Below are 15,857 nucleotides of genomic sequence, written 5' to 3' on the forward strand. Positions count from 1 at the left end.
CCCCATCAAAAAGTTGGCAAAGGAGATGAACAGACATTTTTCAAAAGAGGACATTTACATGGCCAACAAACATATGAAAAAAAATTCATCATTTCTGGTCATTAGAGAAATGTAAATCAAAACCACAATGAGATACCATCTCACACCAGTTAGGATGGTGATCATTACAAAGTCAGTTAACAACAGGTGCTGGAGAGGATGTGGAGAAATAGGAACACTTTTACAATGTTGGGAGTGCAAATTTGTTTAATCATTGTGGAAGACAGTGTGGCTACTCCTCAAGAATCTAGAACCAGAAACACCATTTGACCCAGCAATCCCATTACTGGGTATATACCAAAAAAAATTATAAATAATTCTACTATAAAGACACATGCACATGTATGTTTATTGTAGCACTATTCACAATAGTAAAGACTAATGCCCATCAGTGTTAGACTGCATTAAGAAAATGTGGCACATGCACACCATGGAATACTATGCAGCTGTAAAAAAGAATGAGTTCATGTCCTTTGCACAGACATGGATGAAGCTGGAAACCATCATTCTCAGCAAATTAACATAGGAACAGAAAACCAAACACCACATGTTCTCACTCATAAGTGGGAGTTGAACAATGAGAACATATGGGCACAGGGAGGGGAACATCACACACCAGGGCATGTCAGGGGGTGGGGGGCTAGGGGAGGGATAGCATTAGGAAAAATACCTAATATAGATGATGGGTTGATGGGTGCGGCAAACGACCATCGCACATGTATACTTATGTAACAAACCTGCATGTTCTGCACATGTATCCCAGAACTTAAATATATATATTTAAGGGATATATATACACACAAGGGATACATATATATGTGTATATATGTATATGTATATATGTGTATATATGTGTATGTATATATATAAAATACATATATATACATAAATATATATATATATATGTATCCCTTGTCAAATTCTACTTTGGTTGCAAGAAACGGTAAAAGCCATCACTAGATAAAGCTTGAAATTTCAGTATTTCAAAAGCAACGTATTTCTGTAAGTCTTTATAAAACAAGTATGTTTCTCCCTGTCATTCAAAATCAGTCTCTGAAAAGGTAAGACACTTGTTGTTTGTCACAAAAATGTGCATGTTGTTAGAGCTTCTCTCTCTCCCTTTCTCTCACTCTGTCTCTCTCTCTCTCCCTTTCATAGTGGATGTTTAAAAATGGGGATAAAATGTTACCTCGGTTTACTGAATAATAGATAAGATGTTAATCCTTTCTATGAATTATTTCCAAAATAAGTATTTTTGTGTTTAGCTAATTGTGTTTCTAATTGTGCTAATTATGCTTCTTTGAGATTCATAACTTTACATCTATCCTTCAGGAAATTTTGGCAATAGGCTTGAGAAAATAAATGATTACTTATTAAGCTAAGACTCGTTCCTTTGCAATAAAAAGGACTGTATGATTTATCTTTTTTTCAATCTAACTTTAGGAAGTGCTATCTGGGGATGTGGTGAGGTCTGAGGTCTACGCTATCATTTTGTGCAGCAATCTATAAGATTTGAATATAAAGATTACATTGACCTCTATCTAGCTTGAAAACTGTTCCCTGTTTCCTATTCTAATGTTGCCATTCCCTGCTCTTACATTTCCATCACAAATATCATTGAGCTTCAGATGTCTTCCAGACCAGAGCTTCACAACTTGTATATGGTTACATACAGATATTCCATGAATGGCTGTGGATGTTTTAATATGTCAACTGTTCGGAACTTGGGGATTAATAGTGAGTCCTTTCGACACCTTTCATTTGTTTTATTTTTGTTTGTTTGTTTGGTTGGTTTTTGTGCTGTTATATGACAACTGTTGAGAAAAACTAATTATATCTGTTTTGTTTTATGGACGAAGAGGAAGAAACCCTTTTGAGTTTGGAAGGCTTTGCTACAGAATTCCTTTGATGTAGTGCTAGGTATAGAATCCAGATTTTTGTAGCTTTTGCTCTGCTGTACTTTGGCTGTGACACACTTCTTTCCTTCTCTTTGAATCAGACAGTGGAATTTAATGTCTGCTCTTGGTATCTTAATTTAATTGAAAGATATAACCACACTAATGCATAATAACAGTTTGTTAAATTTTTCCTGAAATTTACTTTATATACATTGCGGTCAATTTTTATAAAAGGCTTCAAAATAGATGTATCTTTTTTTAAAAATAAAAGTGGAAATTTACATTTAGAGAAGTTAAGTGACCTGTCAAAGTCTTCATAGTAAGTTGTTGAATTCACACACAGGTCTGCCTGACTCCAAAGCTTGTGGTCTTGTACAACGTCATGACAACAACTTGTTAATATGAAAAGTAATTATCATCTTCCAAGGTATAGGAATTCTTACAAGGTAATGGAAATAGATACAAAATAGTTGATTTTCAGTGTATTAGAAGAGAAGATTGTTAGGAAATGCAATGGGGCATTTGTTGCAGCTACCAGAACTCTTCTCTTTGAATAAGCAATGGCTTTTGAGGAATGGGTATCCGGGAGTAATTTTAAATAAGTCAGAGAATTTTGCAAAAATAATATTTGGATATTTATTGTTTGTATAGTCCCTACCAGGCACAGAAGTCAGGAAAAATTCAAGTTGCAAAATAACTACAGGGAAATAAATGTTTACAAAGATTTTTAAAGTTGGCTACTGTAGTATTATCTCTACCAATAGCTACCACCTCCCAAATGACAGTAGTGCACATTAAGAAAGGATTATAAGAAGTTATCACTTATTCAATATTAACCAAAGGTCTTGTCTTATTCTTTATTATTCCATATTCATTTTTCCACTAATAGATGGTTTAATGAAATAAGCTCTTTAAAACATACATGAGGCTGTGTATGTGAGAAAAAAGTGATATTCTTAAGACACTGAAGTGAGAATCAGAGCAAACAAAAAACAGCTAAATCCCATGGCACACAGACTTGGCCTTTCAGAAACTATTAAAATAGTTTAGACTTTTTTGATTGGTTGACTGACTCTAGATCTGAAGAAGAAAACTTACAAAATGAGGCTGAGACATCCTGTTGTGCTAGAATTCAAGAAACTCAAAGAACAATAAGTTGGTTCAAAGGGTCATAGGAACCCACTCACTGAAAGTCAATCAATGGCCAAATAAGACAAAATTGAGCATCATGAAAAATACGGATGTATTAATTGAAGCACATTGCACATATAAAAGTCTATAAGCTCATATTGTCATGACATGCAGACAGAGAGAGGGAGACAAACAAGAGGGAAGAAGAAGACGAGGATGAGGAGAAAAAGCAATTTATTGGACACCATTGAAAAAATGACCAGAGCACTGATATGATTTGGTTCTGTGTCCCCACCCAAATCTCACCTCAAATTGTAATCCTCACATGTCCAGGGAGGGACCTTCTGGGAGGTGATTGTTTCATGGGGGCAGTTTCCCCTATGCTGTTCTTGTGAGAGCGAGTGAGTTCTCACAAGATCTGATGTTTTAAAAGTGGTACTTCTCCCTTTGTTCTTGCTCTCTCCTGCTGCCTTGTGAAGAAGGTGCTTGCTTCTCTTTAGCCTTCACCATGATTGTCAGTTCACTGAGGCCTCCCCAGCCATGTGAAACTGTGAGTCAATTAAACCTCCTTTTTTCTTCAATAATTACCCAGTCTCAGGTGTTCTTTATAGCAGTGTGAAAACAGGCTTATCCAAGCACCAACTTTTTGAAAATTGTCACGTTATAATTTTTCCTCTATAAACTGTATTTTAGGTTAATCATAGCACTAGTTGATTAGAAAAATTTCTACTTTACCAAAATTTCCAGGTAATTGATGTGCAATCACTTCCATAATTAAAAGAAAACATTCTGGGCCGGATGCAGTGGCTCACGCCTGTAATCCCAGCATTTTGGGAGGCTGAGGCGGGAGGATCACGAGGTCAGGAGTTTGAGACCAGCCCGGCCAACATGATGAAAGCCCGCCTCTACTAAAAATACAAAAATTAGCCCGGCGTGGTGGCAAGCGCCTGTAATCCCAGATACTCAGGAGGCTAAGGCAGGAGAATTGCTGGAAGCCGGGAGGCAGAAGTTGCAGTAAGCCGAGATTGAGCCATTGCACTCCAATCTGGGCCACAGATCAAGACTCTGTCTCAAAAAATGAAACAAAACAAAAACCATCATGTTGTAGCTCCTAATGAGGCAATTTAAGTCAAGGTAATTAGTAGTTGAAAGTATCTTAGTATTAATACATAAGGGAAATATTGGGTGCTTCCTGATATGATGCCAAGTACAGTACCCGATACTTATGAAAAGTTTTTGCACCTTTTAAGATTGACTCAGAATCAAATCAACTTCCATTAGGAAAGAGTTAATTTCCATTTATAGTGTATTCCAGAGATAGAAGAAGAAGTTAAGTGATACACAAAGAAGGAAACTGGAAAAAAATTCAGGATGTACATTTTACAAGACCTATCCTTTGCAAAAAATTAATGAGAAAGAAGAGAGAGTGAGAGTTCTGAATTACAGAGACTTGAGGGGCATGCTAACCAAGTGTCAAATGTGATCATTGTTTGGATTTTGATTCACATGGAGCAAATGAGAAGATTTTTCTTCCTTTTCTTCTTCCCCTTCCTCCTTCTTCTGGTCTTTCTTGTTTTCTTTAAGGTCATCGAAGAATTTTAATTACAGACAGTTTTTTTTTTTTTTTTAATCACATAACAAACCATCCCGGTACTTGGTGACTTAAAATAACAATCATTTATTTTCTCACAATTTTTCAATTTGATCGGGACTCACAGGGGTTGGGGGTGGGGTTCCTCTGGCATCAGCTAAGGTGGCTCATCTGGGGCTTACTTCCAAGATGACCTCATTCCCAGGGCGAGCACACTGGGGCCCATGTCATCATGGAGACCAGATGGGACAGACACTGGAGCTCTCAATTCTCCTTTATGTGGGTCTGTTTACACGCTGCTTGGGCTCCTCACGATAAGACAACTGGGTTCCAAAGAGGAGAAAATAGAAGCCAGAAGTTTTCTTAAAAGCTAGGCTTAACTGAAACTTTGTAATAAGTTCTGGAGATCTATTGTACAGCATGATGATTATAGTTAATAATAATTGTGCTGTATATTTAAAATTTGCTAAGGGATTAGATTTTAAATGTTTTCACCATAAAATCTGGTAAGTATTTGAGGCGATGGATATGTTACTCGTTTTTTTATTTCACAATGTATACATATGCCAAAACATCACATTGGACACCATAAATGCACACAATTTTTATTTTTCAATTCAAAGAAAGGCATAAAGGGAAGAAGGTAGGTTTACAACTAGTGCAGTGATATTTCTGCCATAGTCCCATTTTCAATGTAGTCATAGTCTCAGCTGACATTCAAGAGATTGGAGAAAGAGATCCTACCTTTCTGTGAGGGGAATGACAAAGGCAGGTATTTGAAGTAATCAGGAAACAATTTTTAGATTTATGAATGGCATTCTCATTGTCTAAAAAAAGTCAAAAATTTTAGAGATAGATGAAGTATGTAGGATTGAAATAACATGATGCTGAGACTTGCTTTAAGATACTTTAGCGGGAAAGAAAAAGGGGATAAAACAGGACAGATGAAGTAACTTTTGCAATATCTTGATAATTATTGAATATAGGTGAAGGGCATATAAAGGAATTATTGTAGTCCACTTTTGAGTATGTGTGAAATTTTTTAAGTCTTTTTTGAATCAGAATTTGAAATAATATTATAACTCCTAAAATAAAAAGTTATAAAGAAGAAACCCAAAGTCCTAGTTTCATCTAGTTTAGCTTTTGATTAAATTTTAATATTGTATCTCAAAATATTTCTTAAATAATACACTTCAAAAGTACTAACTTGGAAAAGTATGAAGAAATAGTGAAACCTACAGGGGTACTGAGGCTCTGGGGAGGCACAATGGAAGGGAGGCCAAACAGGAACGTCTGCTTGACATTGGTGCATATGATGTCTGTTTCCAGTGTTTGAAAGCAACCGTGTGAGGATTTAATGCTATGAACTTCTGCAGCCATCTTCAAATCATGAAAGGAAGGGCCAGGGAACTATAGACAGTACTCATGACTGATCTCACTGACCCTCTCCTTCAGTGACAACAATTGTCGATCCATAGACCTGTTCTTATATGTGAACAATAACCTTTCTTGATTAATCACTCTCAGTCATGTAGTCTATTACCTGCAACTCAAAAGCACTCTTAACCAATAACACTTTAAAGCAGAAGGTGCCAGTGTAAATCTCCATTTAATTTGCTAATTAAAATCAAGGGGCTATAGATACCCTCCCCTAGAATATCTTATTTCTAATAAGGGTATTGGAAATAAATGTTATTTAATGAAAAGTAAGTCCAGGACCAAGTTATGAAGAAACTTATTTGCAAGATCTAAATTTAACTTTAATTGTTTATTCATCTGTTGATGGACACTTAAGTTGATTCCATACCTTGGCAACCAGAAATAATGCTGCAATGAACATGGAGGTGCAAATATCTCTCTGACATACAGACTTCATTTCCTTTGGATATATACCCAGTAGTGGGATTGCTGGAAAATGTGGTATTTATGCACAATGAAATACTATTCCGTTTTTAAAATGAAGGAAATCCTGTTATTTGTGACAACATCGATGAGTCTGGAGGGCATTACGTTAAGTGAAATAAACCAGAAACAGAGAGATAAACACTGCATGTTTTCACTAATGTGGAATTTAAAAAAGTTGAATTCATAGAAGCAAAGAGTAGAATGACGATTACAAGGCTCTGGGGAACTTGGGGAGTAATTGGAGGAGATGATGTTCAAAAGATAAAAAATTTTAGTTAGGAAGAATAAGTTCAGGAGATCTATTGTACAACATGGTGCTTTTAGTTAACAACAATATATTGTACAGTTGAAAAGTGCTAAGAGAGTAGATTTTAAGTGTTCTCATCACAAATAAATATGTAAGGTGATGCATATGTTAGTTTAATTTAACCATTTCACATACATATTTCAAAGCATCATGTTGTATACCATACACACAATTTTCATTTGTTAATTAAAAAATGAAGAGAAATAGTAAAAATTTAAAAAATAAATTTAACTTTCAGAACTGTTAGTGCATTTTAAAAATAATTAGATCAAGCATATCTAGAAATAAAATACCTAAATTAATATCAAAGAATCACCTAGACTTAGCTGATGTTTTCAAATACCTAGGTTTAACACGCCATTGTACAGATGAATTTACTGAAAACGCAAGGGCTAAGTATTATCCTGAAGTTTACAAAGGATGATATAGTTAGTATAAAAAGCATAAAATTTGGAACTAGATATTCCCGGACTAGATCCCAGAATTTACCATTTTCTAATTTTGACCTTGGCAAGTTGCTTATTCTTCTGAGCCTCAATTTTCTTATCAAAAAAACAAAGTAAAACAAATGAACATTTTTCAAGATTTTTTTTTTTTTAAGGAGTAAGATAATTTGCAAAAGTCCTTAATTTCAAAACTTACTTTGAAGCATACAGTAATCAAAACAGTGTGATACTGGCATAGAAACAGACATGTAGACCAATGCAATAGAATGGAGACTCCAGAAATAAACTCTCATTTACATGGTCAAATGATTGTCAGCAAATCTGTCAAGACCATTCAATGGGTAAAGTACAGTCTTTCAACAAATGGTGTTGGACAAATGGATATACACACACAAAACAATAAAGTTGGACCCTTACATTGCAACATACACAAAGAGTAATTAAAAATTGACAAAGCCCTAAAGAGCTAAAACTATAAGTTATTAGAAGAAAACATTGGGAAAAATCATCTTGGTGTTGGATTTGGCAATGATGTATTTAACACCAAAAACACAGGTAACAACAACAAAAATAGATAATTTAGACTTTATCAAATTAAAAAGAAAAAAACTTCTGTGCATTAAAGGACACTATTCCCAAAGTAAAAAAGTAACTCATTGAATAGGAGAAATTATTTGCAAATCGCATATCTGAGAAGAGATATCCAGAATGTGTAAAGAACACCTACAACTCAACAATAACAAAACCAAAAACCAAACTAACCCAATTTTTAAAATGGGCAAAGGACTGGTATAAACATTTATCCAAAGAAAATACATAAATGTATATAAATAAAAAGATGCTCATCACCACTAATCACTAGGCAAATGAAAATCAAAACCATGAGATACCATTTCACACTCATTAGGGTAGCCACTATTAAAAAACACACACACACAAAAACAAACAAAAAAAAAAAAACAGAAAATAACAAAGGCTAGCAAAGATGCAAAGAAAATTGAACCTGTGTGTACTGTAGGTGAGAATGTAAATGATGCAGTCAATAAGAAAAACAGTATGGTGGTTCCTCATTAACATGGAATTAACAAAGGATCCAACAATTCCCTTCTCGATATATACCCAAAAGAATTGAAAGCAAGGACTCAAACAGATATTTGTACATCTATATTCATAGCAGTCTTATTCACAATAGTCAAAGGTAGAAGTAATCCAAGTGTTTATCAACAAACAAGTGGATAAGCAAATTGTGGTATATACACAAAAAGGAATCTTATTCAGCCTTAAAAATGAAGGAAATTCTGGCACATGCTATTACATGGATGCACCTTGAAGACATTATACTAAGTGAGGTAAGTCAGTCACCAGATGGTATATATTGATTGCACTTACAGAAAGCATGTAGAGTAGTCAAATTTAGAGAAAGAAAGTAGAAAGGCTGTTTCCAGGGGCTGAGAGGCAGGGGAAACGGGTAGGGTAGTTAGTGTTTAATGGGTATGGGATTTGAGTAGGAAAGATTAGGAAAGACGAAATGGTTCTGGAGATGCATGGTGGTGATAGTTGCACAACAGTGTAGAGGTACTTAATGTTACTGAACTGTTTACTTAAAAGTGGTTAAAGTGGTACATTGTAGATTTATGCACTTTGCATATTTTGCCATCGTAAAAATGTGTTTGTCTCTATATCTTGTCATGTAGGGAATCAAATGTTTTGTTAATTGTTGAAAGAGAAAATAGGAATGCGAGATGGGAAGGAATGTGACATGGACCCTTGACCCACCACCTTTAAAAGGAAGATGTTACTTTTATCCTGAAGAATAATATTTCCTCCAGGTTTGCCTGTAGTTGTTTTCAATGCATTTTCACTGCAGGTTTCAGGACTATCATTGCCACCTTTGAAATCTGTTTACACAGATCGTGGTAAGTCTCATTCTCTCATTTTATGAGTCAGGGTTCTTCATTAATTTAGAAAATTGTTTGTTCAATAAAGGCCTATATTATTTGATAATGGTCTCTGAATCCCCTGGATTATGGCAGGGATTTTACTTTGTAATAATCTCCCATGAGAACTGGCCAAACAGCTGTGAAGGCAAGAGAGAGCTACAAGAGGCAATCGTAGTTTTCAAAGCAGAGCAGCAAGAGAGTGAAGCTGGTCAAAATGAATCTTTTTTGCATTTCGCTGGTAAGTTCTTTTATTTGCACCGTTTATGTTCTCATTTTAATTTTACTGTGTCAAATAAAAGGAATGAAATTAGGATATATTCTAAACTTCCTATGTGATGATATTAATACACTTAGCATCTCAGAAAGTTCCCATCAAAAAGAATAGTGAGAAAGGATGCTTTCATTAAAGCACTTAAGCCAACTCTACTCAAAAACAAGTAATAAAAAAAAACCTGCAACAATTACTATTTATTTAACATTTTGATGCTGAATTTTTAAGTACAATATTCTGGGAACAGTATTTTTGAGAAATAATTTTCTTCTATTTGTTATGAGTATGAGACAAAATTTTGCAAACCCTGCAGCCTTTGTGTTGCTTGCTTTGCTTTGAGACATCCCAGGAATCAAAATTTCTTCTTTGTTCTTTGAGTAATGAATTCCTTTCAATGTTGGCTTGGTTAAACTTCCATGGAGATAGTTTTCTGAGTTGCACCACACTGTAAACGCAAGGTACAATAGATTAATTCAATCCTGGAGATGTGCTTACTCAAGGGTATAAGCACCTCTCAAATTCTTTTTCACATTATTACTTTTTTTTTCCCCTTAGCCTGAAGTGGATCAGTGAAAGTTATCAGGTAGTCATGGATCTGAAAATACTTTATAACTCTAACCTGCAGTTGTGACCATCTGCCAATGCTTAAAAATGGATTTCAAAAATAATTTTATTCATTTCTATCTGTGTTTACAGCAGGGCATTATGTCTATTCATTGGTTTTTCAAGATGTCGATGGGTGATCCCTCTCATTTGGGAAAATAAAATAGCCTAGTTCTGATGTTTGTTTTCTTTCCAAATTGCACATAAGATTAACATAAGCAGTAGAGATGGTGCTGACATACGTTGTAATACCTAAACAGGAGGCATTTTAAACCAAGATAAGGGATTTAATCTTAGAGCATCTTGAAAAATAAAATGCAATTGTGAGTTGTGGGAGGCTGAATCATCGAGTTCTTGTTGCCTATATAGTCCAATTTACAAAATAACTGCCAGCTCTCAACTTTGCTTTGTGCCGTATAAATCTGACGGCAGAAATCCCATTTCAGGTGATTTAAGTGGTATTGTGCATACTTTTCTAGTTGATCTAAAAGAGCTATATGTGGTTTATATGAATATACTTCCCATGGAAATAGGCAGTGTGGCACCAAAGACGATTGCTTTCTGAAATCATTTTGAATGGTAATATAATCAGTATGCTAATGTTTCTATAACATAGCATGGTTCAGCGTGGGTTGACATACGTTCGTAATGCTGCTGCTAAAGACATATAACCATATAATGAGCTTGATTGTCTTCCTCTCTGATATAGGGAAGGGAGCACATACTTAAAAAGGATTGCCTGAAAGTCCTGGCTCATGGACTCAATATGACTGTAACTCTTTTCTGTCTGTTAAAGTTGTCCTTAAGAAGTTACTTGCTCAGAAACATATTTGATTAGACGAAACCATCAAGAACCCTAGTCTTTTGTTGAATCATTGCAAAGTTTATGTTATCAAATTCAATTGCTTTAATAAGAAAATGTGTACAAGGTACTTAAAAAATAAACATTAACTTAGGTGTTTTTTATTCCTTCTTGTGGAATAAATACATAAAATGATTTAGTGTAAGTTCTCAACCAGAGTGTTGTGACACCCTACTGTGCTGTTATAACCTTTGAAAAAGGGGTGGGGTTACAGCTTGCCAGGAATTTATGCAAAATCCAAAATATATTTTATCCATGGCTGTAGGAATGTGAACACATGGGACACTGCATTTCAGAAAAGAGAATAAAAACCACTGGTTTAATGGAAAGATTCTTGAATTTAAAAAAATGAAAAAGTAAATACACTGACCTTTAAATCTCTGGGAAGCAGGTGATTTTAAACATTATGTGTCACATAAAGATTACCACTAAAGAAAGAATGAAAAGAGTTAAACATCTCTCATTTAAGTGTAGGGGAAAATTGTAAATCTTTCAGTAAATGGGGTTTTTAAGAGAAATATAAAGGCAGAAACTTAATGAACTACCCATTCTGAACCAAGGATAATATAAATAATCCATTAAAGGTGATTGCTATTATTTTGGATCTATAAACTTGAAATGGGGTCTATCTTTCAAAAGGAAGGCAGAACTATCCTTTTATATATGCTACTCTGACTCCACAATTTTTCTTAGAGTTTTACATGGTGATGAGGCTTTTAGAAAACTTGCTCATTTGAAGTACACTGATTTTTCTTGTTGAGCTCATCTTACAGGTATTGCGTTTAACATGTCTTTGTAACCTGTGAGGTTACAAAGCAATTATCCCTGCACAATTTCTCCAATAATTTGAAATGCTGCCTCTGTCTTTATTTGGATTCTCTATTCTAACCCATTGGTTCATTTCTATCCCTTTCCTTTTACTCGTTCTTTTAAGTACTTTTTAAAATATTAATAATTCTACTGCCATGTAAGTCTTACTCAGAAGAATACCCTGCTCCCCATTTGTCCTTCGTCAAAGTTTGGACTTCGTCTTTTTTCTATATAAACTTAGGTTCATATTGTCAAATTATATGAATACCTTTGATGGGATTTTGATTGAAATAAATTTGAATTTTACACCATTTTTAGGGGAAATTGACTTCATTAAGTGTTAGGTCTTTTCATCCACAAACATAGATAATGCTTTATTCAATTCTTTCGTAGCCTTCAATAATATTTTATAATTTCGCCTATGATATCTTGCACAGCTTTTGTTAAATTTATTGTTAGGCGTCTAAGAATTTGGGACGCCATTGTGAATTTTTCTCCAAGTTTGTTGATGCTGATTTAGAGATACATTATTAGCATATTGATATCCAAAAAAAAATTTTTGCTGATCTCGAAGAATTCTGAGACATACTCTGTGGTTTTCTCAGGTTTTCTGTGCAAATAATCTATAAATTATGCCTCTCCTTAGCATTTATATTATTCTCAACTTCTTTATCTTCCATAATATTGAAAAGTAGGAATGCTATGATAGCAGTCATCCTACTCTTATTTCCAATGCTCATGTAATTATTCATGAAGAAATTTTTTTTTTTTTTTTTTTTTTTTTTTTTTTTTTTTTTTTTTTTTTTTTTTTTTTTTTTTTTGAGACGGAGTCTTGCTCTGTCGCCCGCGCTGGAGTGCAGTGGCCGGATCTCAGCTCACTGCAAGCTCCGCCTCCTGGGTTTACGCCATTCTCCTGCCTCAGCCTCCTGAGTAGCTGGGACTACAGGTGCCCGCCACCTCGCCCGGCTAGTTTTTTGTATTTTTTAGTAGAGACGGGGTTTCACCGGGTTAGCCAGGATGGTCTCGATCTCCTGACTTCGTGATCCACCCGTCTCGGCCTCCCAAGGAAATTTTTTTTTAAATAACTCTAACCAGGTTAAGGAAGTCCTGCCTTTTCCCAATTAGCTAAAATTTTGATGTGGGTAAACATTAAAAATTTTCAAGTGCCTTAAACATTTATTGAGATTAACTTCCTTTTACATATTTTAACCTATATTTAAATATTGAAGCATTGTTACATTTCTATATTACACACTAATTGGTCATAATGCAGTTTTATATGTACTATTTGATTTTGTTGATTTTTTTTAGGATTTAAAAATCTATGTTAATACCTAAAATTGGTCTGTTGTTTTCTTGCATTAATAAGAAAATTCCATCATTTTCTTTTTCTAGAATTCCCATTAATAGTATTTTATCATCTTTTAATATATCTTCCAACCTTTTACCTGTGTGTATCATGTTTTCTATTTATCCTTCTGTGCTGCACCCTAAGTGAACTCAGCATTTTCTAATTCTCTCTTATGAAAGGTCTAGAGTTCAATTTTTGAGTATTTAATATAAATTTCTGTGATTATATTATTTATTTTCAAGACTTTGTAATTGTTCTTTGCTCCTATTTAATGATTGCTGTTTCATTTCTGTTTTGTTTTCATCATAAATTATTTCTTTTTAATCAAATATTACTTTTTTATTTAGCTCTGAAGATTATATATATTCTTTCTTAAATTATCTCTCCATCTGTTTTATGATTTTAATTTCATCTGGAAGGAAATGGTTTAGCTTTCTGACTGTCAATTCAGTTGGCTCTCTTTCTCAGCATTTGATCTCTTCATAGTGCTTTGGCTAATTTAGAATGACAACGCTTTTTCTTTCTCTCTTTCTCTTTCTTTCTTTCCTGGCTTCTTCACCTTGCTTTATCTACTAGTGAGGCAAAAATCTCTTGTCTTCCGGATGCCCCAGTGAAAAACCAGGGCTTGCATTGCTGGTCCAGAGATCTTATTCCAAGCAGATATATGGACTATTACTAATCTAGACACTGAACCATTGGTAGTTTGTTTCATATTCTGTTTTGCTGGCTGTGTTGTTAAATTTTGCTTTTCTGGCCCATACCTTCCTGTAAGCAAGAGCCCTAGCAGCTGTTGACAGAAGCTTTTTTCAGTCCCCTTTTATAGCAGTGGTTGCTACCATAGGCCCTGTATTTCCATCATGGAGTTTGTCTTATGTAGAGGACATCTATTGTATGCTACCCTTTAAGGCTTAAGATCTGCCCAATGCGGCCGGGCGCGGTGGCTCAAGCCTGTAATCCCAGCACTTTGGGAGGCCGAGACGGGCGGATCACAAGGTCAGGAGATCGAGACCATCCTGGCTAACACGGTAAAACCCCGTCTCTACTAAAAAATACAAAAAACTAGCTGGGCGAGGTGGCAGGCGCCTGTAGTCCCAGCTACTCGGGAGGCTGAGGCAGGAGAATGGCGTAAACCCAGGAGGCGGAGCTTGCAGGGAGCTGAGATGCGGCCACTGCACTCCAGCGCGGGCGACAGAGCAAGACTCCGTCTCAAAAAAAAAAAAAAAAGATCTGCCCAATGCTGTCTATTTTTGGATGGGAGCTTAATAGGTCTAAAGTTTTAGTTTCACTCACTACTTTGTATTTCTGTTAGGTTTCCCTACATGTTTATGTATTTTAAAGCACTCATAACATACTTAGTTCTTAATCATTTTATCAATAGTTTGTAATGTGCTTGGAACAAGGGTTACTTAAAAGAGGAAACAGCAAATCATATTGGCCGAAAGTTCTAAAGGTAGACAAGGCATCCAATCTTCACTTTGCTTATATGTTAATATACTTAGAACTTTTCAATATGCTAAGTGTATACTGTATACCTCTCTCCTTTAAGACTGCTTCTAGATGATGTCATAACTAGACTAATTATATCTTTTTTAAAAAGTCAATTTGATTAATAAGTTTGCTTTCCAAATATAAAGAAGTTATAATACATTACACAATGATTTTAAATCCAAACTCATGTATTTTAAGTTCATTTTTTCATACAAGGATAAAAATGAATAAATAATATTTTATTGTCTGTGTTCTAAACATTAATATTAATTCCTTGAATGTACTTGTAAAATATTTTTGCTATTTCAAAACATGCCTTGAATTTATTTTATCCTTATAGCTTCTTGGTAAGGTGAATGAAACTGCTGCGTGTGTGTGTGTGTGTGTGTGTGTGTGTGTGTGTGTGTGTTGCACTGTGTATCATTTGTCCTTGATGCTTTTTCATTCTTTCAAATTTTTAAAATTTCTGTAGGTACCTAGTAGGTATATATATTTATGCGGTACATGAGATGACTTGAAACAGACATGCAATGTGAAATAAGCACATCATGGAGAATGGGGTATCAATCTCCACAAGCATTTATCCTTTGAGTTAAAAACATTCCAGTTACACCCTTTAAATTATTTTAAAATGTACAATTAAGTTATTATTGACTATAGTCACCCTATTGTGCTATCAAATAGTAGGTTACATTCATTCTTTCTATTGTTTTGTAGCCATTCCCCCCAGAACCCCACTACTCTTCCTAGCCTCTGGTAACCATCCTTCTAATCTCCATGAACACGAGTTCAATTGTTTTGATTTTTAGATTCCACAGATAAGTGAGAATATGCGATGTTTGTCTTTCAGTGGCTGAGTTATTTCACTCAACATAATCATCTCCAGTTCTATTTATGTTGTTGCAAATGACTGGATTTCATTCTTTTTTTATGGCTGAACCATACTCCATTGTGTATATGTACCTTATTTTCTTTATCCATTCATCTGTTGATAGACACTTAGGTTGTGTCCAAATCTTAGCTATTGTAACAGTGCTGCAACAAATTTAGGAGTTCAGATATCTGTTTGATATACTGTATATACTGTTTTCCTTTTTGGGAAGTATCTACCCAGCAGTGAGAGTGCTGGATCATATGTTAGCTCAATTTTTCGTTTTTTGGGAAACCTCCAAAGTGTTCTCCATAGTGGTTGTGCTAATTTATATTCCCACCAAC

General features: G+C 34.8%; 1 protein-coding gene across 2 annotated transcripts in view; it reads left to right on the forward strand.

Annotated features, from left to right (window-relative positions):
• Window positions 1-1,229: 1,229 nt before the first annotated feature.
• SAMSN1 (SAM domain, SH3 domain and nuclear localization signals 1) overlaps window positions 1,230-15,857 on the forward strand; it is a 176,375-nt gene continuing 161,747 nt past the window's right edge. The window contains exon 1 of one of the 2 annotated variants that reach the window (XM_050782363.1): window positions 1,230-9,495. In XM_050782363.1, the coding sequence (XP_050638320.1) occupies window positions 9,472-9,495 (24 nt within the window). In that variant the 5' untranslated portion in view covers window positions 1,230-9,471. The remainder of the gene's footprint in view (window positions 9,496-15,857) is intronic. The other variant, XM_050782360.1, reaches the window with a different exon arrangement.

Source organism: Macaca thibetana, chromosome 3 (assembly GCF_024542745.1).
Source record: "Macaca thibetana thibetana isolate TM-01 chromosome 3, ASM2454274v1, whole genome shotgun sequence".
Classification (NCBI taxonomy): domain Eukaryota; kingdom Metazoa; phylum Chordata; class Mammalia; order Primates; family Cercopithecidae; genus Macaca; species Macaca thibetana.